Source organism: Chiloscyllium punctatum, chromosome 37 (assembly GCF_047496795.1).
Source record: "Chiloscyllium punctatum isolate Juve2018m chromosome 37, sChiPun1.3, whole genome shotgun sequence".
In the NCBI taxonomy this organism is placed as follows: Eukaryota; Metazoa; Chordata; class Chondrichthyes; order Orectolobiformes; family Hemiscylliidae; genus Chiloscyllium; species Chiloscyllium punctatum.
In genome coordinates, this window is record NC_092775.1 from 32530489 (window position 1) to 32557841 (window position 27353).

Consider the following 27353-nt stretch of genomic DNA (forward strand, 5'->3'; position numbering starts at 1 on the left):
CGTGCTGGGCTACAGGAAGATGGCGAGTGTGTCGACCTGGAGCGAGCCTGAACCTGAGTCTGGGTCCAGCACCGGGCCAGGGGCCGCGGCTGCCGCTAACAGCCCGGGTCAGGTCACTTGGCAGGAGGGCGGCGATCCGGCCACACCCCGATGGGGCCCTCAACATCCCGGCGCCAAGGAGCTGGCGCAGCTGTACTCTCCCGGTAAGACAGCAATGGGAGGTGGAATGAGAGGTTCCCTCCCAGCCGCCTCAAACACCGTCTCCTCGGCCAGCACTTCTACCACGGTCTCACCGGTGCTCTTTTGGGTGGCAGTGATTACCGTCATGTCCGGGAAACGGGGTGTCAATGGGACTGCAGGGGAGAGGGGGAGCTGATGGTTCGGCGAATGAGCTGACTTCCTGAAGCTACTGCAACTGGGGCGATCCACTGGTGCAACGAATCGCTCTGGTCATGGGAAACCCACAGTGAGTGAGTGGGTGGGGGAAGCAGTCTCACATTTAAAGCCGCAATGAGACTTCCACCTAAAGCTGATGGAAAACTGTGACTTTCTATAAGACCATGATATAGGAGCAGCATTAGGCCATTCGGTCCATCAAGTTTGCACCGATCGTGGCTAGTATAAAGGGTTGGGAAAAGTGGGGGTGACCTGATCTTCCCTCTTGTGGACGAGGTAGAAACTGTTCCAAGATGAGAATACCGTAGATGTTGAGGGTGGAATAATAAGGTTGAGGTTCCAGTTTCCATTTAACTGTCTTATGATTGCAACACTGTTTGTGTTTGTTTGTTTAAGATCTGGATCAGGCTGCTCTTGAGACTGCTCTATCCAAAAGTGTTCTCGATTTAATCTACAGGCTGTGTAGAATTAGGTGATTACAACCTGGGTGGTGACCTGTGTTGTGCTGAGCTCATACTTTAGAGTTGAAAAGGCAAGGAAGATTTTCTTTCCCTGAGAAAGATGAAACAGTGACCTAAACTCTTGGGTTTGGGAAAAGCTGGCTTCAAGTGGATGAGAGAGAAATCATCCACAAGTAAGTTAGTCAAGCCTGTTCATGGGTGAAGCAACTATACCACATTTTCATTTAAAATATGAGAAACTCCTAGCACCAAGCAATTTCCATTCCTGTCTTTTAAAATGAATATTCACAAACCCAAATTGATTTGATTTGTTTCTAGGTTGTGACATTCACAATTCTTCAATCATTTTAAGAAAGGGGAAATAGGTCTATTAGTCTAACAGGTTTCATAGAATACCTACAGTGTGGAAACAGGCCATTTGGCTCCACTGACCCGCTGAAGAGTAACCAATGCAGACCCATCCCCTATTACTCTATATTTACCCCTGACTAATGCACCTAACTTACACATCCCTGAATACTATGGGCAACTTAGCATAGCCAATTCACCTAGATTGTGGGAGGAAGCCAGAGGAGACCCACGGACACATGGGGGGAATGTGCAAATTCCACGCTGACAGTCACCTGAGACTGGAATCAAACTCAGGTCCCTGGTGCTGTGAGGCAGCAGTGCTAACCACTAAGCCACTGCAAAGTTAGGATTCCAATTTTTTTCAAAGAATTACCACTAAATGACAGCAAAATAAATTCCAGTGGACTAGGTTATTAGCCACAAATTTCTATATAGAAAGGTGACTAGCTTGCTGTGCAAGAGATTGCAACCTTTTTTGAGTGATTACAGTGCTATGATTCCTGACCTCCTCTTTAATACTGAACACACACCTTCATTTTATATGGCTTTTTGCATGACCTCCAGATAGGGCAAAATCATTTACATCCAGTAAACAAAACATGTTTGAAGTGTAATCACTGTTTTAAGAAGCACAGTTGGGTCCTGCATGTGGTTCTGACAAAATGACCAAATGATCTGTTTTAGTGATGTTGGCTGAGAGAGAAATGTCTGACAGGACACTTGGGGAGATCACCATACACTTTTTAGTGCTGTGGATATTTTTTATGGCCACGTTGGAGATGATGCTACAGTGATAATGTCACTGGGCTAGTAATCCAAAGGCCAGCCTGAGAACATGGATTCACATTTGTGAACCTCATAGGTTCAAAAGTATTCTTTTTAGGAAATTAATTCTGCCAACCTTGCCACATCTACCCTGAATGCCACTCCAGATCTGCTGGAATTACCCAATAATTTAAGAATAAATACATATTAGCACAAATATTTGGAGCTCAAGGATAATGCCAAACTTGCCTCTATTTTCATACTTTAGAATTATAAATATTCATTCAACTCTTATTCACAGTTAAGGAGGCTTTCAATTTATATTGTACCTTTTTGTATGCTGAAAACCAGAGCTGTGGGCTAGCCAAGACTTTATGTAAGTTTAACATGTCTGCTTTGAATCTCATTCCTTTGATCAGTTCCAGCTCCTTATTTGCATTGTTTTATGGCTTTGAGTTATGTTACCGTTTTAAACAATTTATGAATCTGTACCCCAATTTCAAACTCTATGTTCTCAAGGCTCATCTTATTTCTCACACAAAGATGCAACATCTTGCAATTTCCCATTTATACATCCATTCTGAATTTTGCTAACAATGTCTTTTACTCTGTCACAATCTTCCTTGGAATTAGCTAAATTTTGTATTGTCCGTAGATTTGGTTTTTCAATATTTTGATCCCTTAAATTGTGAATATATCTAAATATTTTAAAGTTATGACTTGTCAAATGAGATGTTGGCTAACTAATAGGTATTGTTATCACCTGATATTCATATTCACTTGATTTGACAATTGTTCATCTGATGGCCATCTGCAGTAAAAACTGACAGTAAGTGTCATAAATTATTGAGAGCTTTAGCATAAGGAACATTTGATAAAGGAATGTGTCAGTGTCCACTGTGTGAACACTATTGGTGTTAGTGGATTATGCTGGATTGCACTGTGTTCTTGAGTTTCTTCTCGGCCTTCCTGGAATTCACTGGAGCTTAGTCACATGTAACATTGGAGTCTGAATATCAAAACACAAACTGGTATGTACTAGCCACATTTTAAACAGAAAATCCTTTCCAAAGTTTCATAGCATATCCCAAAACTAATACTTTAATTAGCGCCACTATTTTAATTCTGCCTTGGTTGCTCAATGTTGAGAAACTAGTATTTTCCTTAATATTCAGTTTCCAGAGCTTGCCGAAAGAATTGAGAGGATTCACAAGCGCACTACTTGCTTATCTGAAAGATTGTTATGCCAAAATACTCTATAGACAGATAAAATACTTAATTTCATACTGTACTTCAGAATATTCTTCTCAGATATTCTTTGAAATTGATTGATTGCTTTTTGCCGCTCTGGTGTGGATCTTGAGGTGACGAAATGGTCCAATGCTGGATCTGTAAACGCTGCTGGATCTGAGGTTGGGGGATAAATAGTGTTCACTCAAGCCGGGTAGGTAGCATGCTGTTGTTTTCATGTGCCCCTTCCATTGTTTGCACTTGTTCTCCATCTGCTGGAAATACTTGCAACACTCTCCATAAACACCCCTTGGCACAAAAGGTAAAATCAGATGCAGGGTCTTGAGAGAAAAGAGGGACTCAGCGTGGAAACCTTCTTCCATGTAGCTGTTTCTTGGACTAGCAGCCTCAAACTGACTGCCTGCTTTCTGTGAACTGCTAAAACCAAACCAGAGTAAAGCTGAGCTGGGAGAACTGGCTATTCCCCTTTCATTGTATAAGTGTTTCCTTTAAAAACTTGAAAGCTGTTTTCCTGAGGCAGTATCTGTTACCTACAGTCAAACTAGCCCTAAAACCCACCCAAGCCAGACTTCTTGGAATCGCTGCTTTTACAACCTTTCTGGGAGGAAAAACACAATTAACCTTGTTAAAGTAGCAACATCATCACAAGTCTTCTCCGGACACTGATTTAGTTTTTAAAAAAATTCACTTGTGGGATGTGGGCATTGCTGGCTGCCAGCATCTATTGCCCAAACCTAGTTGCCCTTGAGAAGGTGAGCTGCCTTCTTGAGCTGCTGTGGGTTGGCCCACAATGCTGTTAGGCAGGGAATTCCAGGATTTTGACTCAGCGACCGTGAAAGAATGGCAATATATTTCCAAGCCAGCATGGTGAGTGGCTTGGAGGGGAATTTGAAGGTGGTGGTGTTCCCATATATCTGCTGCCCTCGACCTACTAAATCGAAGTGATTGTGAATATGGAAGGTGCTGTCTGAGAATCTGAGTTTCTGCAGTGCACCTTGTAGGTAGTACATACACACTGCTGCTTCTGAATGTCAGTGGTGGAGGGAATGGATACTTGTGGATATTGTGTCGATCAAGCGGGCTGATTTTGTCCTGGTTGGTGTCAAGCTTCTTGTGGTGTTGAATTGCTTTCTGCCCTCACTGAGAGAAGGCTAATAAAGTATGGAAAATGTTCCATACTGACCAGTGACATTGTGTGGCAGGAACGACTGGTAGACGGCCTTCTGTTTTCTTCTGGATGTTTAACCCAAGGCCCATTTCTCTTGTGAATACAGTGATGGTAGTTTGGAGCCTAGTCACTATGAACATAAGAGTCTATGTAAAGGAGCTCAGTGGAGGTTGTGGTGGTGTTAATTGTAGAGTGGAGGTGGTGCAGATTGAATAGATTCCCACATCCTGTAGATTAGGCCCATAATAATAGGAAGATTCATGGATATGGGATGGGTGTTATGGCAAAGAAGATGAATAAGAATATTTTAATGATGACAAAGTATTATTTGACACCGGTTTGTGCACATTGTTCATGAAGATCACTACTTGCATGCAATCATGCAGCAGATGACTAATTTTTGCAGGCAACCAAATTTGAACAGAATGCATAGTCCCTCCCAGTTGAGAGTTGAAGGCCTTTGGGGATTAAAACATGCCATATCTAGCAATTACTACTGCTTTCTGTGCTTGAATTTGTTTTGTGAACATCCTGACAAATGCCCCTTGATGAACAAAATTCTCAATTCAACTCTGGTGGACGTTGTTCAGCTAATAGGAGGGGGTGATTGAGAAGCATTTTGACAGTGACCTTCCTGCGGCAAACAGTAAGGGGAATTCCCCTGTAGTTCCTACAATTGAATCTTGCTTCCTTTCTGAAAAAATTGTCACAAATTGTTATCTCTTGGCAGGAATTTTGTCTGTGCAAGTGGCCTTGTTGGTTCCCAGTTATCGGGTGGCCTTTTCGACCTGTAGTGTGGAGATGATGATGAGTAGCATGCTGTTAGTAAGACCATCATTTGCTCCTTCCAATAAGTGCTCACTCTTTCTGAACTTCATGCATGTTGCTCCATTGTTAGTTGGGTATGTCCTTGGTTGCTTGCCCATAGATGGGCTGTGACTGGGCTGAAGGATCCATGCATGTCAAGGCTATCAGTGAGCTGTGTGTTTTTTGCCCTTTCTCTATCACCACCTGTTCTTGGATCACGCTTGTTTTTGTTGGACCTCAGCCGTCATTTGTCTTTAGATTGTTTTCTTTCCCTTGAGCATTTGTCAAGTTTCAGGTTCAGGAATACATTGCACTTGCAATTTTACTAGCTCCTAATTGTTTTTATCAAATGAGTCTTGGTGTTTCCTTGTAGACAATCTCTTTGCAGGTACTACATAGGGATTTAACACAGACTGTTTCTGTTCATTGAGCATTGCCACGTTAGCTATGAGGCACTGAACCAACTAGGTTTACTTTGAGTCTGTTACTATTGAATTACCTGTTGGCACAACAATTTCAAGGTTGGCAGGGTGATAGAGATAGTAGACTACAGTAGCTGGTGACTAGTGCAGCATTTGTCAGTTCCTGTCATAGCACAGACAAGTGAGAATGCAGCAGTTCAAGAAGGCAACTCACTACCACTACCCCTCAGGGCAACTAGGAATGTGCCATGAATGCAGGCCCAGTCAGCAATGGCCCCATTCTGAGAGTGAATTTAAAGACCTTGGAGTCCCATGCTCAGATGATGTTGCCAAGCAGGTGCCACTGTCTGGAGCGAGGGTGTTCTAACATCGCAGAATGATGACCCTTGCAGTTTGCTTTCCCTACATTGTGTCCAAGTTGCTTTTCTAGGCCAATTCTGGCCTTGAAATCACCAAGGAGAATTGACTTGTTTCCCTTGGGTTACAGGACAATGATTTATCAAGGATGGTGTTTAATTTCTGTATGGCATCATCCAATTTCCCTGATTGGGATTTATGCACTGATGATCGATTTGGGTAAGCAGACACTTTCTTTATTGCTGAATGGGACTCTATGTAATGGTCAACAATTTTAGTTTTTATGATTAAGCCATCCATATGGAGTCAGTTCTTTCACCACCTTTTTTCTGATAAGTGAGCCAGAAGATGCCTGTGTGTGAATGCTTTTTTTTTCCAAATGTGATGTCGTTGTTGCACACTACACAGAGCAAGGTTTTCGTTCCATGTCTGGGATAGCTGACAGGATCAGAATTCAGGTTCTGATGTACAGACTGGGACAATTTTCAGATTATAGAATAAATGGCAAGCTAGGTTTGTACTGAGAAGGCAGACTTAAAACCATTGATAAAGATTTTGAATAAGTTTTGCATTCTTTGCTCAGTTAAAACTTAAATAATTCTCTTTTCTTCTCCCACAGTTAAACGATTTCAAGAATGGGTATGTGTTATTCTAAACGTTGCCCTCATGAACTGCAATTTCTATCATCTGGTGATGAATTTCAGCTGGGACCACATCCATTTGATCCTTATTGGAATTAGTAAGTAGACGCTTCGCAAGTAAATGTTTAATGTACTCTGCAATAGAAATGTAGCCCAAAATTCCATCCTATTTGATCCCAAATTGAGCTTTACATGCCATAAGTGATCGCATCCTCCTGCCTCCATAACGTTGCCCACCTCTGCCCCTCTAAGGTCACAAGAAACAGGAGCAGAAGTAGGCCTTTTGGCCCATTGAGTTTGCTCCACCATTCATTAAGATTATGGCTGATCTGATAGTCCTCAAACCCTTCCTCCCTTCTCCCTTAATTCCTTACTGATTAAAGATCTATCTCGGTCTTAAATATACTTAATGTCCCAGTTTCTTCAATGTTCTGCAGTAAAGAATTCCACAAACACTATCCTCGGAGAAGAAATTCCTCCTCACCTCCGTTCTAATTTCCTCTGAGATTGCATCCTCTGGTTCTAGACAAACGCAGCAATGGGTCTGGAGTCGCATGTAGGCCAGACCAGGGAAGGATGGCAGTTTCCTTCCTAAAGATGGTTAGTGAACCACATGGGTTTTTAAGACAATCGGCAATGGATTCATGGTCATCGTTAGACTCTTAATTCCAGAACTTTTAAAATTGAATTCTAATCTGGGTCTCAGGATTAACAGTCCAGCAATAATACAACTAGGCCATTGTCTCCCCTGAAAAGACAAACCACTTGGCATTGACCTAAGGACTGGGCACAAGAAACAAGTCTGGAGACTGTGTGGTAAAATTTAAGAGCCACCCCAAATCTGGTCAAATAGCTTTATACATTCCAATGAATATCAATGCAAATCATTTATTAAGGACCTCACCCACTTCCTCTGGCTCCTTTTTTGTCCCTGAGTGGCCCTACCCTTTCACCAGCTATTCTCTTGCTCCTTATGTACATAGAAAATGCCTTGGGATTTTCGTTTTGCTATTTGCCAAAGACATTTCATAGTCCCTTTTAGCTCTCCTAATTCATTGTTTAAATTCTTTCCTGCTTTCTTTACATTTTTGAGGGCTCCCTCTGACTTCAGTTTCCTAAACTTTACATATGCTTTTGTTCTTTTTGACTAAATTCTCAATTTTGCATCATCCAAGGTTTCTGAATCTTGCCATCTTTATTCTTCATTTCACAGGAACATGCTGATCCCGCACTCTAATTACCTGGCCTTTAAAACATTCCTACACGTGGATACCGTGAATCTCCATTCCTCAGTTTCTGTGTAATATTGTGGTAGTTAGCCTTTCCCCAGTTTAATTCTTTCACCTGAAGAGACTTTTATCCTATTCATAAGTAACTTAGAACTTTAGGTGTTCCTGAAATACTCCATCACTGAATCTTTGATCATCTTTGGCTCCTTCCCCAATACCAGGTCTCATATGGCTCCTTCCCGATCTGGACTATTTGTATTAAGTAGACAGACAGGATCATTCCAAGAAACCCTCCTGGACATACCTAAGAAATCCATCCCCAGCTTCTGGAACTGAGTCCCAGTTAATGTAGGGGAAGTTAAAATCACCCATCATAACAAACCTACTGTTTTTAGATTTTTTTTTTCCATAATCTGTCCACACATCTGTTCCCCTCTGTCATGTTGGCAGTTGGAAGGTGTGTGGTGCAACTGCATCAGTGATTGCACGCTTCGTAATGTTCAGTTCTACCTATATGTCCTCACTGGATGAACCCTCCAAGGTGTCCTTCCTCAGTACAGCTGTGATATTCCCCTAATCATAACACGACAACCCAATTTTACATTCCTCTCTCTTACCTGAATTATCTAAATCCTGTAATGTTAAACTCCCAGACTTGTCCTTCTCCTAACCAAGTCTCTCTAATAGCTACAAAAACACAGTAATGTAGCAATCCAATGTTGTATTTATATCAGCCTCCACTACTTCCTCTGGCAGCTCATTGCACTCTGCATGAAAATGTTGCCCTTTCGGTCCCTTCTAAATCTTTCCCCTCTCACCTGAAACCAATGATATCTAGTTCTGCACTCCCCTACCCCAGGGAAAAGACCCATCCATGCTCCTCATGATTTTATAAACCTCTATAAGGTCACCCCTCAGCTTCTGATGCTCCAGGGAAAACTGCCCCAGCCTGTTCAGCCTCTCCCTAGAACTCAAATCCTCCAACTCTGGTAACATCCTTGTAAATCTTTTCTGGACCCTTTCAAGTTTCACAATATCTTTCTGATAGGAAGGAGACCAGAATTGCACACAATATTCCAACAGTGGCCTGACCAATGTCCTGTTCAGCCACATGACCTCCCAACTCCTATACTCAATGCTCTGACCAATAAAGGAAAGCATACCAAATGCAGCCTTCACTATCCTATCTACCTGCGACTCCATTTTCAAGGAACTATAAATGTGCACTCAATGTCTCTTTGTTCAGCAACACTCTCGAGGACCTTACCGTTAAGTGTATAAGTCCTGCCCTAATTTGCCTTTCCAAAATGCAGCATCTCTCACTTATCTAAATTAAACTCCATCTGCCACTCCTTGTCCCATTGGCCCATCTGATCAAGATCCCGTACTCTGAAGTAACCTTCTTTGTCCACTACAGTTCCAATTATGGTGCCATCTGCAAACTTATTAACGATACCTCTTATGCTCACATCCAAATCCTTATGTTAATGATGAAAAGCAGTGCATCAGCTCTGATCCTTATGGTACACCACTGGTCACAGGCCTTCAGTTTGAAAGGCAAACCCTCCACCACCACCCTCTATCTTCTACCTTTAGAGCTAGTGGTTAGCACTGCTGCCTCACAGTGCCAGAGACCCGGGTTCAATTCCCGCCTCAGGCAACTGTCTGTGTGGAGTTTGCGCATTCTCCCCGTGTCTGCGTGGGTTTCCTCCAGGTGCTGCGGCTTGTTCCCACATCCAAAGATATGCAGGTTAGGTGAATTATCCATGCTAAATTGCCCATAATGTTCAGGATGTGTAGGTTAGGTTATGCCAGCTGAGGCTAAATGAGCATTTCACACAAGTTTAATATAATCTCCTTTTTCTATCCCTCTATCCTAAAATACTCAAATGAACAATTTTCAACTTGTCCTGCCTTTAATCATTTAACTACCTCATTCCTCCACATAGTCCTCTACTATTTCTCTAAAATTGTTTCTTCTATTTTTAAAGTTAAATTATTTCATGGCATTGCCATCTGCAGGTCTGCCACATTGCTGACAACTTGTCATTTTTCCAACTTACACTGACATGCACGTTGCTGACTTCCTTCACTCTATCATTGACAAACATGTCATCAGTTGTTTGAATCCTAAGCTCTGGAGTGCTCTCCCTAAATCTCTGAGCAGAGGATTGGTGAAGAAATCCACACCTGACTTTTAACTCTTTTTTTTAATCATGCTTTTCTCATGAATAACCTTTGTTTTGTATCCTTTTGATAAGTACTTCGCAATATTTTTCTACATTTTAAGTGTTATGTAAATACAAGTTGTTAAACAGGAGTTCATTACTGTAAATTATTAATTATAAAATACACAGCTTTTGGATAGATTTTTATTTGAAGAATATGTTAATAATCCTTAAACACTTAAGGTGTATACATCTTGTAAGTTTTTGTATAGCGGACTCATGTTTGAAATTGTTTTAATCCAGTTGCAGGGATGGTTACTGCTGATTTTGCATCAGGATTAGTCCACTGGGGAGCAGACACGTGGGGTTCTGTTGACCTGCCTATACTTGGCAAGGTATATATCCAAACTTATATTTTTCTGATTTTCGTCAATCAAATGAAAAAACCAGTGTATGTATTAATGTTCAATTTGTTTTTGTGATCTGCAATACCTTTCTTTCTTTTCTGTTTATAACTTGTGAATTACATTATGCTCTTCTCCCATTATAATTTACTAGGGTGAGGAAGCGCATGAAGACTTCAAAACTGGGAGAGTAGTAGAGGGAATAGAACAGAGCCTCAATCTTGATGACTAAATCAGAGTTCTCCCATCAATTTTTGTGTAGTAAACGGCCTAATTGAAATGCTGTGATGCAACCGAATTTAAAAATTGGGAAAACTAATATCTTAAGTAGTTCTTTTAAAACCTCTGCCTGCGTTTTCCTGATCATCATCGTTTTCCTTCCCAGGTGCTCACTGAGGCTGACCAAGATGTGTAGTCTCATGTTCTGATTAGCAAATCGCCATTCAGATTCAGTGTCTTAGTAACAAAACAGAGTTCAAGTTCAAGCTTTTCAACTTTCTGCCTTGCCCCATTGCAACTGGCCTGTCTCCTCTGTTAATTTTTCTTTTCCATGTTTTGCTTACTTCCTACACCTGACTTTAATCCTGTTTCCTAAATTGCTCCTTTTTTTAAAGAATCTTATCCAAAGTTCCAACATCTTCATCTTGCGCTTTTTCCACCTGATCAGTCTCATTGACACTGTCTCCTGTTTCCCTTATCTTTCCAAATTCATGTCTTTGTTTGCATATCAACGCGCAACCTTGATCAACTATACCAATAACTTTCTCCAATGTTTTATCCCAGGCTGTTTTTAACAGTTCGCAAAGTCTTAAGTTCTGTGAATGTGCTCCTTTTTGACTATCTCTTCCCAACTCTTCCAATTCTCCCAAACACCCTCCCACCTCCAATCTCCCCACTGCCGCTATGGGTGTTTTGTCCATAACCTGCAAACTGCCTACCTTGTTTCTGTAAAATCTCTGGCTAGTTTTATTTCTCTGTTGTGAAATGCATTCACATTTGCAATTAAACACCCATTTGAGTTGTGTACCAGGAAGTGGCGGGTCTGACTCCTTAACTACTTGTTCATATGGTTATTGATGTGTTTATATGTTTGCCATTCAAAGTGTACCTCTACCTTGGTTTGATCATCAGCTGGCCACACTGCTCAATTGCAGTGTTCTCTTGATATTGCTTTAGGGTGGTACTTTAGAGTCTGCATTGGGCACATCCACCAGTTATTTCTGGCAGTTGTTGTAGTAATTTAGTGTATTTTTGTGATCCATTTTAAGAATCCTTGGCTCTTCGCTGTGGGTAAATGTGCATCAAACAAATCTTTCCCTGCTACTTCCCAGCCTTTGAAAGTTGCCTTCATAATTCACTGGAAATAATAAATCTAGGTGACAAAGCTAACTCTATATTGATTTTGGCAAAGTTAGACTTGGCACATGAATGCTGATGCCAAATTGCACTGACATCCTCAGTCTTGATGTTTATTTATAGATGATGAAAAGCTAAATTCTGCTAACAATTCAATTCTGAAGCAAATTGTCAATAGTAAATAAGTACAAATACCTGGAACTTGTAATTCTACAATTTTATTTGTTCCTAGAATGTGGACATTTGCTGGTACAGCCAGCTTTTGTTGTACAACCTTATCTGCCTGTAAAAAGGTATTGGCGAGCCATTGCCTTGAGCCATGGCAGGATGTGCTCTGAAAATTCTTATCTGCTTTACTCAAGATAGCCATAAAGCCTCACCGTTATTCTGATCAAACAATCCAGGCATTTATTTACGTGTTGTGTACTTTTATCATACTGAGACTATGCACTGTTAAAGTGGTGATATTATAATGTAGGTGCACCTTTACAGCAAAAATGTTCTCAAGTTACTATGCAAAGTTTGTGTTTCTGCAGTTATATTTCCCTCCTTTTTTTCAGGCTTTCATCAGACCATTCAGAGAACATCACATTGATCCTACTGCTATAACAAGGCATGACTTCATTGAAACAAATGGCGATAATTGCATGCTTACTGTGATCCCCCTGGCTAACATGGCATACACGTTTTTAACTGTATCTCCAGGTATGTTGATTGAGTGCATGAATTTTTCAAATGCACTGATTGTCAAAGAACTGTGGGATTAATCACAATATTTCATCCCTCTTAAAAGCTTCCCCAACTGAGTGGATTTATCTAGGGAGCAAATGAGCCAATCAAAACAAAGTCCTGGGTTTCTGTCCCAGGATCATGCTGAGTTAACCAATTTCGTTAGAGACAAAAACTGCAGATGCTGGAATCCAAGATAGACAAGCATGAGGAACGCAGCAAGTCAGGCAGCATCAGGAAGTGGAGAACTTGTGGGTGTAACCCTTTTTCAGGACTGGGGTTGGCTGTAAGGGAGCTGCAGATAAAAGGGGTGGGGTGGAGGCAGGTGAGTTGTGTGGACACATGATGTTTGAATTGACAAGAGTTGCCAATCGGAATTACAGCAAACATTTTGCTAGGACCAGGAGTGTGCTAGTTGATCAAGAGGTCCACATAATTGATGTAAAAACGCACAAAGTAATAGAAACAAAATGTGGAGGGTATATGTATCACTGTTAAACTTTATATATAGCATAGATTATTTAAATAAATGCAACTTTGCCTGAAATAAAGCTTGTTGGCAGACTGTCTTCTCACTTGCACCATCAATTGACTACTTGGACGTCATAATATTACCCTAAACCTCTGGAAATTTTAGGTGTATAATTTTGCTGGTTTGAGTGTGCAACTTAAAACGAAGTTTGTTGTGCTATCCAGTAGCCCTTTTCTGTAAGTACTCAGCTGACTACAGAATTACATCCTGCTCTGATATACTATGTTATCTGATACTATGTTAGCATTTGCTGTGAAATCTGTCAAATAGTGAGTCTGATACTTGCTGATACACGCCAGTCCTCCAGCATGCAGTTGCTGTCTGAGAGGAAGGCAGAGGGGAAATTGGGAAAGGAAAAGTATAATTGTTGACATTCGTGTTCGGTGTCTGATTAGACTTGCATTTAGACTCCAAGAAATTTAGTATTCAATGAGACAATTATGTTAATGCAGATTATTCTTGATTCAGCACAATTGCTCAAATTAGTACATTGTGCTTCAGTATGAACTATGTAGATGGATGGATGGATGCTGGTACAGTAATGTCATGACATTTTTGTTGTGGTTCTGTTTGCTGGGAATTTGTGTTGCAACAACTCAGTGAACAGAACCACAACAACGAGCACCCGAGCTACAAATCTTCTCCCAAACTTTGATCATTACATTTTGTCCATGGCCCTCTTTAAAAACTGTTAGCTGTGGAATGTGTAAATCCTGAAGGGTTCTCAGCAAACTGCAAATCATCTGTTAATTTTTGAACAGTTGAACAGAGTTTGTTATTGCTTATGTATTTCACTTTCTCACATTTTTCTTTGTACCGGAGAAGTTTGTCTGATGTTCTTTTATCTGATTCCTTGTATTTACAACCAGGATTCTGGACTAAAATTGAGATGGCTATGCAGAAATCTATCAAACCTGCATATATTTAAAAATCTCCTTTCAGCTTTCCTCATGGCCTTCTCTCTAAAAGAAAACAGCCACAACTTGATATTCCATGATTGTTGCAACCTTTTCATTTCCTTTAAATCACTCGCTTGCTCTCTTTGGTGCTTCAAACTGTAGCATGGATTATCGAACAAAGTAAAATATTTTGAGACAAAATGGGAATTGCTGGAGGAACTTGGGTCTGGCAGCATCTGGAGAGTGAAAGAGGTAACTTCAGAACAGGTCTGAAGAAGGGTCACTGAATTCAAAACATTAACTCTCTTTCTCTCCCCACAGTTTTGGACAGACCTGAGTATCTCCAGCAGTTTTTGTTTCAGATTTCTAATATCTTGCAGTTGTTTTTATTTTAGTCTGCTTTAAGAACCTAATACATTTAACAGGATCTCTCTCTCTGTGCTCCATTAAGTTTTTTATCATGCATGGAGTAATTGTTATTCCTATTCAAGATAAAATTCGATATGACGACTGGAATTTATTTACCATGAACCTGCCAATTCTTTACCTTTCTATCTTTTTATGGGATTGTCTACTTTCGCTATAACTCCAATTTGATATTACCTGAAAGTTTTACTGCAATATCTCCTACTTTGAGTCAGATTGATTATGTATGGATGTTGGACAGGTCATAGAGCGCTCCTGTTATGCGGTAGTGTGCCATGGCAACTTTTATATCCAACTAAGTGTGATGTGGACATCTCAATATTGCACTAATGTTGCTAGATTGTGCTCAAATTCCCAGAATGGGCTTGATCCCATGGACTTGCAGGTGATGGGACAAAACAGCACACCTTCCTTTCTTAATACAGATAATTCTATATAAAAAGCTGATTCTGAAATGTTTTTATATGTTTATTCAGACTAGGTATGCAAAGCTGTTCAACCACTTTCATGTTTCAGTGCCATGAAGTTCCCATGAAGAGGTGTGTCTTTCTTTCTGTATCTTTGAGTTCTGCTTTAGACTCGTGTGGAAAATTTTACCTAAACCTTGTGTGCTAGGCATTTTCAGCTGCTGTGGATATGTTCTGCAGGTGTGACAGACAGACAGCAAAAGAGATTTTCATCTCTTGCCAGAATTCACCGAGGCAATATGTTCAGTGTTAACCAAGTAGAATACTTACAAATAATGAAGAGATGCAATGGACTAGAGATGGATTTTTCCCAATTTATTTTTATACAACATAGGCTGTTAATTTTCAATAATAGCTAAAGGTATTTGGCTGTCACTGGAGAGCACTGATGTTTGTTCCAGCAGGGAACATTTGTCGGCCCATTAATTCTAGTGTCGGCCATTCCAGCTGGGGTTGACTCAGGTCAGTGTTCAAACTCATGACCATTAGAGACTCAACAATCGGGGGAAAGCTTCAGTAAGAAACCAACAGCTGTCTTTTGCACACTTCTACAGATTGACCATTACTGAGTCAGGAAAAAAAAACTAATTTTGGGGAGGGAGGTGAGAAGAATGAACAAACTGAGATCTTGTTGCAGTGTTTCCATAGAATCCCAACAGTGTGGAAACAAAGCATTTGGCCCAATAAGTCCACACTGACCCTCTGAAGAGTAACCCACCCAGACCCATTTCCCTAACCTATTACTCTACATTTCCCCCTGACTAATGTACCTAACCTACACACCCTTGAACACTGGGCAATTTAGCATGGTCAGTTCACCTAAACCGCACATCTTTGAACTTTGGGAGGAAACCGGAGCACCCAGAGGAAACCCACACAGACATGGTGAGAATATGCAAACTTCACACCCAGTTGCCCGAGGGTAGAATCGAACCTGGGTCCCTGGTGCTGTGAGGCAGCAATGCTAATCACTGAGCCACCATGTCACCTTAAATTCCATATTGCTTTCTGATATCACACAGGAGTGACCATTTCTTCACCACAGATGCTCAGCAGTCATGTGCCACCCAGAAGAAGCACCACACAAATTCATCAATATTCCTTGTAGAATCACAGAATTCCAAAAGTGCAGAAAGAGGCCATTTGGTCCATCAAGTCTGCACTGGCCTTTTGAACCGCATCCTACCCTCATATATTTACCATGGCTAATCTATCTAGCCTGCTAATTCCTGGACACTATGAACAATTTAGCATGGCAATCCACTTAACCTGCCCATCTTTGGTCTGTGGGAGGAAACCGGTGCACCATGCAGAAACCCACATAAACACAGGCAGAATGTGCAAACTCCACACACAGTTGCCCAGGGCTGGAATTGAACTTTGGTCGCTAGTGCTGAGGCAGCAGTGCTAATCACCGATCCACCCTGGCGCCCAACCTTGCACCTTCCAAACCCACAACCACTACCATCGAAAAGGACCAGAATAAACAGTCATATGAGATTGCCATCACTTGCAAGTTCCTATTTCTCAGACATATATTACCATTCCTTAAGTGTCGCTGGTTTAAAATCCTGGAACTCTAACAGCCTTTGGGTGTACCTACATCAAATGGATGCAGTGGATCAAGACGACTGCTCACTATGACCACTTTCACAAGAGCAAGTAAGAATGGGGAATAAATATTGGCCCGGCCAGCAACAGCTACATGTCATGCAAGGTTTTTTAAAAAAAATCAGTGAAGCTAACTAAACAAAAATAACTTTTTAAAATCCTTATTTACTGTTTGATAAAATATTGCTTGTTTAACAATGTTAATATATTGCCCTGTACATCATGTGCTCTATCATAATCCTAATACAGTCTACAATACTCCCCTTATGTCTTTTTACTTCCTCAAAAAGTGCTAATAAATGTTTAAACTATTTTCCTTTCAGAAAAGAATGTTCACTGCCTGATCATGTTGCTCCTGCTTTAATCTGCTTTAATACTGCAATCTAGCAATTCCCTATGATGGATATTATGCTAACTGGCCTATAGTTTCCAGCTTTCTATGAAGTCATTATGCCTATGTGCTTGGCAGTAAACAAAAATAGATTTTGAAACAAGCTGATGACGAGGAGTAAGTTGCCTCTGCAGTTAGTTGTAAAAACAAAATGTTGATAGCTTTTAAGGCTGCAGCAATACCTTTTAACAATGTGTATTTAATTGTTTTAATACACAAATTATGAAAAATCTATTTCATCTTTGATTGAAAGAGCCATTTTTACCTCTGGTAACATTGGATCAAGCAATATAGCATTTGTGGAATTACCCCACTCATTCAGTCAATAAAATAAAATACAGTTGAGTCTTTTGAGTGTCCTTGAGGTGTAAGAATTTAACTTGAGACCAAGGTTGGTTAATTTATTTCTGGGATCTTCAGAACAAAATATTAGTTGTTCTGTGTCCTGATGCCTCTTTCCAATCAGTATTGCCAATGGGAACTCTTCCAGAGAGAGTTTTCAGCCACACTGTGTTGCATCTGGCATTTCATCTGTTTGTCAAAAACAGCTCCTTGAAGTACAAGCTTGTTTGGAAATTCCATCTCTGTGCAAGTTCTATCTTTAGGCTTGTTAATTGTAGGATGAATCAATCTCTAACATTTGAACATTCTGAGCTATAAATCAATTTGAGATGAAGGGCATTTCACACCTACGGGGGGTGGGGGGTGGGTAGGGTTACTGTTTGGTTTCATTGCCTTTGGATAAAATGTTTTAATTATGGTTGGCTGCCTCTTGTCTAATCTGCATTGGTTTCCTGAAACTTGGTCACTTGTGTGAATCAGTTGATGTCTATGGCTACTTGAAGTCAGTGATTTTGATCTCTTTTTAAAACCACTTCAGCCCGTGAAAGTCTTTGGTATTAAGTTGGATGATGGAATCAGAAATGAATAGTCCATATTTTATAAAATTATCAGCTTTCTATAAATGCCTTAAACATTCTACCTTTTTTAAAGCAAATTTTCACTTACTGCTATCACTTAATTTCTTCAAAGTCTCCAGGAAGTACTATGAAGTGAATAAACATCATATTTAATTGCTGATGAAATTGATGTTTCCTTTTGCGACATCCAATTTTCTCAATGCAACATTTTTCCAGTGAATTCATAAATTTTCTTTACAAGATGAAAGGAAATGAGGATGGCCAGCTTCCCCAATCTGTCCCACTGCCCAGCTGAGAGCTGGATCTCTGTTATTGCATCAGCCAGTGAAAGGTACTATTTTTAACCTACCCCTAGACAGAAGTGCCTAGTCATCATGCATTGTAGCTTTTGGCCTGTATGATTAAGTGGGAAATGTGAACAAGAATCTGAATTATTCTGCACTTTCTTTGAAAACTTCTTAAAATAACTTCCTGTACTACTTTTTCAGAAGGTTATGAAGAACTATCAGATCATTAACTCATCAAGAACTTCTGATTATTAGAAGTCAGAAAACCGTACCCCTTCATGCCCTAAAATTCAGATGTCAAACTCTGCCTATTTTCAATCCATAACAATTATATTTACCGTTCAACATTATTGCTCAAATACCATCAGTACTGTACCAATTGGCAGTGTGACACTGGAGTGTTTGGTACTTGATTAATGAACTTTGATATCATCCCATTTAATTCAATGTTTGTTCAATTTAATACAACGGATGTTATTTTAAAAATTCTCTTGTGCTTTCTCATTTCACTGTCCAAAAATTACCGCAGAGCACCACCTGCAGGGTTATAGGGAGTTTCAAGGCTATGCAAATATCTGTTTACTTGTATTAATGCATGAAGTTTTCTAACATGTCACTTGCGAGTTTTGATACATTTTTCAGTAATTCATCAGAAACTGCAAACTTAGCAATATTTTAAAAAGCTGTGTATGAAATGCACACAAGCTGCCTGAAGGTTTTTAGTTAATCTTAAACCAAGTTATTCACTCATTTAAAATGGTAATCTAGGATATATGGTGCAAAGCTTTGTTCTTTAATCTTGAATGGTGACGGGATCACATTTTTACTTTCAGCATAAAGGTTACTGCTTTATCTGAGACCCTTCAGAGTTTCTGCCCTGACTCGACACTCTTGAAAACCCCTGGGTAACCAAGGTCTTATCATATCGATAAATTGGAATTAAGCTCAATAGGACAAAAAGAATTCTCATCCCTTGATGGTTATAGAGAATCTATTGATGACATTAAGTGAGCATCATTTGGATTCCATTTTCAGATGCAAGTTTTCTATGACCAAGAACTCAACTGTTTTTAAGGATGTAAAAATATACATTGAACTTATATTTGAATCTTGTTTTTGTTTGACCATTATGTGGAACTGGTGTATCTACTGGGGCTTATTGATGATCTGATCAGAACAATGTTTCAAAATTCCAGAAATCACAGGTGATTTGACTGACCATATCATCTGCTGAAATGAATGTTTCATAGAACAGGTTGTTCATGAGCATAGAGGCTGTAGAGAGGGACATAGGTGGAGAAGGACTCTGAAGAATCTGTAGATGAAGTTAATATCTTTGCATATGTAGATAGTGAAGAGGGGAGTTGAGGAAGTATTAGAATTATCTATTCTTCAGAGGTGACTTAGCCAAGTAATGTTCAGTAAGTAGCAAAATAAAATAGCTTTTAATAATAAATTTTTTTCTTGCACTCAAACAGAATCCCAAGCTTGGGTTCTGCCCGACTGACAGCATCCATGCAGAATGGACTTTATGGGTTTTATTTACATTTGTGCACTGAGAAAACCAAAGCTTGTTTCAAACCATTCCAAAGACATTGCACAGAACAAGAGTAGAGGATGGTGATAGATGGAATATATTTGGTTTTAATGAGTGCAGCATTAGAGGTGAGGAGTAAAAATGGGCATGTGACATGATGAAGGATACTACAGGTTTAAGGTGTTGCGACTGCCTTCGTTCAAGGAATGAACTTAAGCAGAAGAGTGTATAGAAAGGAGTTGTCAACCGTTTTGAATAGATGCAATGAAATAAATGTGTCGTCCCTCAAAATGCCTGTTATATACCAAGGAACATTTTCTCCCCATTTCTACAAACTTTTGAGTTGGCCTGCTTGTTTACTGCCATAGTTTGGAGTGAAATTTACACTGGATGGATATGCATTTGAAATCTTATCAACACGAGCTGATTTTTAAATACCTGGGCTGCTGACTTGGAACTCAACTTGTGGATTTCAAAGCATGAACATGGTTACAGCACAGCAGCAGTCTGTTCAGTCTGTTGTTTCTGTTTGCTCCTTCAGATAGCCATCGTCCCTTTGCTGTTCTGTAACCTGTAATTTTGTTTTTCTTTTGGGATTGAACAATTCCCTTTCGGAAAAATCGATTGAACCTGCCTGTGCCACATTTTCAGTCAGTGCATTCCAGGTCTTAACTGCAGACTGGAAATTTTTTCCCCTCCGTTAGGTTGCTGTTGCTTCCTTTGCCAGCGACGTAAGTCTGCCCTCAGGTTCTCAGTCTTTTCATAAATGGAAATAGTTTATTTCTATTCACTCTTCCCAGTTGTGATTTTGAATACTTCTATCAAATCTCAACTATCTATAACTTAGAATCATAGAGATATACAGCATAGAAACAGACCCTTCGGTCCAACTCATCTATGCTGACCAGATATCCTAATCTAATCCCATTTTCCAGCACTTGGCCCATATTCCTCCAAACTCTTCCTACTCATATACCCATCCAGATGTCTTTTAAATGTTGTAATTGTAATTGTACTAGCCTTCACCACTCCCTCCTGGCAGTTCATTCCATACATGTACCACCCTCTGCATGAAAAAGTTGCCCCTTAGGTCACTTTTATATCGTTTTTTCCCCCATTGCCCTAAACCTATGCCCTCCAGTTCTGGACTCGGGGAGAAGATCATGTCTACTTATTCTATCCATTCCTCTCATGATTTTATAAATCTCTAAGGTCACCACTCAGCCTCTGACACTCCAGAGAAAACCGCCCTAGCCTATTCAGCCTCTCCCTATAGCTCAAACCGTCCAACCATGGCAACATTCTTGTGAATCTTTTCTGAACCATTTCCAGTTTCCACAGTTAAGTACCTTATTCTGGAATCATTCTTGAGTTTTTTTTTCTGGACCCTCTTTTAATGCGTTCACATCTTTACTAAAATTTAGTGCTCAGAACTAGATGCACTTTTTCAGTGGCCAAACCAGTATTTTAAGCAGGCTTAACATAACTTTTTTTTTGCTGTCTGACACTTTCAATGAAGCCCTCGATACTGCAGTTTTTAATAATTGTTCTCTCCATTTACCTTGACACAACTAATTGATTTTTGCAAGCATACACACTCTACTCCTGCAATGTCTTTAGATCAGCTGTATTCATTCTTCCTACTAACCTAGATCACTTCACAGTTCTTTGCATTAAATTTCATCTGCCCATTCTTGCCTACTTCCTTTTGAAGTCCATTGAATTATTGTGAACCAGGAGAATGAAGTTTTGTATTATCCAAAAGTATTGAAATAATAATGCCCTGTTCACCAACATAAAGGTTATCAATACATATCCAAAAGAGCAGTAGTACTAATTCTAGCCTGTGGTGAGCTCTGCTATAAACTCTATTGCAGCCCAAAAATAACAACCATTCACCAGTAAATTCTCTTCATCCTGTCAATTGAGTTAATTTTGTATTCATTTTGCTCCTTTTCCTTTTTTGAGCCAAAGTTTTGCTCAAGTCTGTTGTGTGCCACTTTATCAAACAACTTTTTAAAGACCATCTATAGGTATTTTCAGTCTCTTCCGATACACCTCTGGAACAGGTACCATATCAACCTTTCATGACCCTTTGATTGCCACCTCAAAATATCAAGCACAGTCATGATTTATCCTTAAGTCCATGTAACATTCCCTAATTGATCTGCACTTGTTGAAATAACACCACAGGGCGGCACAGTGGTTAGCATTGCTGCCCCTCAGCACCAGAGACCTGGGTTCAATTCCTGCCTCTGGCACATTCTCCCCATGTCTGCGTGGGTTTCCTACGGGTGCTCCGGTTTCCTCCCACAGATGTGCAGGTTAGTTGAATTGGCCATGCTAAATTGTCTGTAGTGTTAGATGAAGGGGTAAAAGTAGGGGAATGGGTCTGGGTGGGTTGTCTTCGGAGAGTTGGTGTGGACTGTTTCCACACTAAGTAATATAGTCTAATTGTTTTTGTTTAAAATGATCACTTCTCAAAATTCTCCACTAACAAGGTTAAACTGACTAGCCTCTAATTGCAAGGCTTATCATTACATCTTTTTTAAAGAAGGATACAAGGTATGCAATTCTGCAGTTTTGTCTTCGTATTAACTCCATCTCATTTTATGTTCATAGCAAGCAAGCTTTTTTTCTGACTAATCATTTTTTAAGCAGGTTGAGGATGTTTTGATCAGTTTGTATCCTTTTACCTCTAAGAAAATTCACCTTGTACAAATAGTGGCTTTTTCACTCCTTGCTCAGGACAATGGTTATAAAATTGGTTACAAATCTTAAGGGTGTGCTGATTTTTGATAAGATTTACAGTCATCTTAAAATCACCATTTACTTCTAAATGGTTTTTAAAAATGTCTTCATGTTGTGTAATGTATGTGCAATTTCAAAACATTCTTCTTTGATATCCATTATCTTTCTGTACATTCACATCTCATGAAAATATGTCTTTGTTTACAGAAGCCATGTATGATCTATATCCTTGGGAGTGCTATGTCTTCTCTGTTGGATTATTTGTCACATTGACCAATCAGATTCACAAATGGTCTCACACATATTTTGGACTTCCATCATGGGTCTGCTTTTTACAGGACTGGCACATTATTCTACCCCGCAAACATCATCGTATTCATCACGTGTCTCCACATGAAACCTACTTCTGCATTACCACAGGTCAGCAATTGGTATCCGTCAGCTGCATGTATATACGATATATGTAAAATTAACCTCTTTACTGCTTTCTACATTCGTAGCAATGGAATCAAAATCTGGATCACTTTTCTAACTCTGGTTTCTGGAGAAAAGATTAGATTAGATTAGATTAGATTACTTAGTGTGGAAACAGGCCCTTCGGCCCAACAAGTCCACACCGCCCCGCCGAAGCGCAACCCACCCATACCCCTACATTTACCCCTTAGCTAACACTACTAAATGGGTTAATATTCATATTAATGTTGGAGTTCTTTCAAACCCAGCGTGGGTATTTGGAATTCACTGTCCAGATTGGTTGAGGTGGAAACTCTTAGGGTCTTGAAAGGAACCAGAATCTGCACCTAAAACAAAGCTACAGACCAGCTGTTTGAATGCAGGATTAGAATGAATGACTAGTTGCTTCGTCAGAATGGATTTAGGCTGAATGGGCCTCTTTCAGTACTGTAATTTTTCTGAGGATAGCTCACGGAAAGGGCCACATAGCTTGAAGCTTCAGTACAGGTTGCCTGACTGATCTTGAAGATATGATTTGTAATTTCTGAAATGTTGGGAAAATACAGATTAACGAGTAAAATACATCAGTAGCTTGATATATTTCAGTAAACCAGTATGAAATTAATACTGTCTAAACCTAAGTTTGTATGTCCACATTCCTCAGTAGCTCAAGATAGCAGTAAGGGTATTTGTAATCATTGTTCTATTTAATAATATTCTGCCAGATTTTTTTTTTAAATGGAGTTGAATAATGTTTATATTTTAATATTTTTTTTAAGGTTGGCTGAACTATCCCCTGGAGAGAATAGGATTCTGGAAAACACTAGAGGGCATTATTGAAGGATTAACCGGAAATAAACCCAGAACAGATGATTTCAAGTGGGCTCAGAAAACAAAGTAATATCTTGCCAATCTTTTGACTTTTTAAACTACGTTTTTGCCAACTAATTGCACCAGCCAAATCTACGACTGCAATTTGAAAATGATGTACCCTGGAAGCGCATTCTACTGCTTTAAAAAAAAAAGGACTCAACTGAAGATGTTTGGTGGAACTTGAAAACATTTGAATAGTAGTCCTTTGTAGCCATTCGTTTTTTCAAGTTTAACATTCACATAGAATACTATGAACACCATGTGTGTTGCACTTGACGTTGAGGTCAATAGAAATGTTTATGGACACCATTGTGCACGTGGAAATATTGGCATCTCTTTTAGGGATGGACTTGCTGACAAAGTTGCAGTGTCCATATGGTGCTTGCTTGTTTTGTGTACTATAATAATGAAAAGGCCTTAAAATAACTTGTTTGCCAGAAATATTTAACTTTTACTATTTTGAATGTATATACATATTTAAAATGTACAACTGCACAGTAGTTGTTGTTGAATTTGAAGTCATACTTTACAAGTGCTTGCATATAGTGTCAGGCAGTTTGACCTGGATCTGTTTCTTTACCACAGCTGCTTTAAATACAGGACAAATTTCACTCTTCTTGCAGAGTGGCTCAATGCTAATATTTCTAAAGTCTCCATTCCACTGTCTAGTGTCTTACAATATAGATCTGTTGTGGAAGCTTTTAAAAAGGTTTATAACCAAAGGCATTTCCAACACCAGATTCTAAGGCGTTTTAAGACCTAGGAATATAAGTTCCTTTGCACTTAATGAGCAATTTAACTTTTTATTGATTTTTCAGTACCTGTTGTTCAGTTTTGTGTAGTTTTCTGGCTTCAATTATAATTGCCAAATAACAAATTGAGCCATTCCAAGTATTTGTAAATGTGTCAATTAAGGTTATGTAACTAAGGAATATTTGCATTGTACTGGACAATTGCCTGTATAGTTTAATATCACTCAAATAGTGTAACTACTGTAAATAAAGCCAAGGCCTTCTATAATGACTACTTGGAGTCTGCCTCATTAGAGATGTTATCATGATATCACTAACAGGATGAGCAAATGTGCATAAATTCTAGACACAAACCATAGTAAGGGAATTCCCATTTTTAGAACGTTAAGTTCTTGGCTCTTTACTGCAGATTGTGCATTTAATATTTATTCTCTATGTACAAAATTTTTCAGCTCGCTCTGTCCTGAGTTCATTATCTCTGTCTAAATACTATTTTATTGCCTTGCTCTCCTGTCCTCCCCTCCCCAGGTGCGCTCTCGTTTTATTTCTATCTTTTTAGTAACTTTGCTTTCCTATTGTCTTGCCACAATTCCAGACAAACAGCTTGCCTCTGTCTATTTTGGCATTTTCTGAAGGGACCACTGAGCCATCCCTCTTCATGTGCAGCAGCACAATTTCTCCTTTCTCTGACATTGCTATCCTTCTCACTATATCCAATATTACCATTTTGAACTCTTGCAAGTAGACCAACAAGCTCACCTCCAGACTATCCATTCACTCTCAATGGATCCCTTGATATCAATGATATTGTACACAATTGTCCTGACATCTTGGATTTTACTGAAATTTCCCTCTTGATAAAACTTCCACTATCTTCATACTTTGCTTACCCCCAACTCCTATGCCTGTGGTAGTGTCCCTTTCTCAAATCACACTTCTGTCTCCTCTTTTTGTCTTGCTTCAAGCTATTTATTTTATTCTGCCTCTTTTTAAAATTACTGTTGGCTAAAGATCCTTGTTTTCTTCACTCTGTATTCACAAAGGGACCCTTCAACCTCCATGTGTGACTTTCATTTTGGCTACCTTCTGTCACCCAAAAAAACCCATACTCCACATCTTATACAGCATGCCCCTAATTACTTTTGCATTGCATGGCTAAGTAGTGAATTCTTTAATTTTTTTTCTGCAAGGACAGTAACTTGATTTGTTGTGTGTTCAGAAAGCATGTGAAGTGTCAGTTATCTGTGCTGCTATGTGGAAATTGATCTAATCTCCCATCAGATTCTGCTTAACGATCATTTCCATATTAGATTAGATTCCCTACAGTATGGAAACAGGTCATTTGGTCCAACAAGTCCCCACAGCCCCTCTGAAGAAGAACCCACCCAAACCCAATTTCCAACCCTATATATTTACCCCTGGCTAATGCACCTAACACTGGGCAATTTTAGCATGGCCATTTCACTTGCCCTGCACATCTTTAGATTATGGGAGGAAACCAGAGCACCTAGAGGATATCTGTGCAGACACAGGGAGAATATGCAAACTCCACACAGTCTCCCAAGGCGGGAATCGAACCTGGGTCCCTTGTCCTGTGAGCCGCCATGCCACCCTCAGCTATGTCCCAGACCCTCAAATTTAAAATTCTTATTCTTTTAATCCTTTCTTGGCTTTTATTGTAACCTTTTCTAGCCCCAAAAACCTTTTCTCCTGAACTCTACTCTTGACACTTGTGTTCTGCCCCAATATTTTTGCCTTAGCTATCTGGATCTCTGTTCTCTGGCATTCCCTTCTTGATATCTTCCTCTGTACCTTCTCCCCAACCTTTTGAAGCTTTCATCATATCCATCTCATTACCTTCATCAAGCATTTGGATAAGCCCTGTTAACATCTCCCCCAAACATGACTTGAGGGCCTTGGTCTGTTTTTCTATGTAAAAGGTACTATACAGGTGTATGATGTTGAACATGTATTTTTTTATTTTGGGGGGAAAAAAGCATTAAAAATGCCAGTGTTGGCTATAACATCTATTCCTACTTCCATTAAAATTGAAATGCTTTTACTTTACAAAAATAACAGGGCTTGCATTTAGCCTAGTAAAACTGATTTTTGTTTTACTAGCCTATCCTTCCAAAGCTTAATACTACTTCAATAGCTAAACTTTAATGTTGTTTATCCTATATTCTAATTCCAATCCCCACAAATTCCTGGTCAGTCATGTTTTTTGTTTTTTTTAGATTCACTTGTCAAGTGAGCATGATGGTTACCAGTAATATATTTAAATATAACTGTTTACAGTTTGCAAGCTCACGGTCATTTAATTACACAATATTAAAGGCTACCAAACAAAACCCATTTGAAAATTAACTTTTGCACATATTAGATTTGAGTTCTTTCACTGAACTTAATATTTGATCTGAAATCACTTTTCTTTAGTCACTTGTACCTAAGTACAGTGCGAGCAGTACTGGCAGATCCTTTTTTTTCCAATTAACCACATGAAACATGAGCTCGTGCAACGAACATGGAAAATCAGCATGACTGTGCAGGATCTGTGGATACTTTTGAAAGAAGCATTTCACTTAAAATGCTGAATTGATGTTTTGATTTTTCAATTAGAGCTGTAACAAAACTTCGAACCCTGCAAGTCACATTCAGTTAAAAAGCTGATCATTGGGCTTCTTTTTTTAAGCTTGATCACTGGAAGAATTCTGGTTTCCTAGCTCTGGTTGTACTCCTTTTAACTCAGCACCAAGTTCTGAAGCTTTGTGTCCATAAACTAACCTCCAAAAACTAGCAGCTCCATTATTCGGCTACCAAAACCTAATCCTGATTTTGTGTATTCTGCTCACCATTAGCTTGTAGGAATTATAAATGTGACATGTATGGAAAACATGTAATTTTATAACTTGTGAAATAAAATTGAAAAATAAATTGATCAAATGTAAA

At 39.5% G+C, this 27353-nt stretch overlaps 1 protein-coding gene across 1 annotated transcript; it reads left to right on the top strand.

Annotated features, from left to right (window-relative positions):
• On the top strand, nt 1-27353 carry LOC140462978 (plasmanylethanolamine desaturase 1-like). Its single transcript, XM_072556552.1, has 6 exons — nt 1-203; nt 6598-6717; nt 10320-10411; nt 12337-12481; nt 22534-22746; nt 23559-27353. The coding sequence occupies exons 1-6, from the start codon at nt 20-22 to the stop codon at nt 23678-23680; spliced, it is 876 nt and encodes a 291-aa protein (XP_072412653.1). The 5' UTR covers nt 1-19; the 3' UTR covers nt 23681-27353.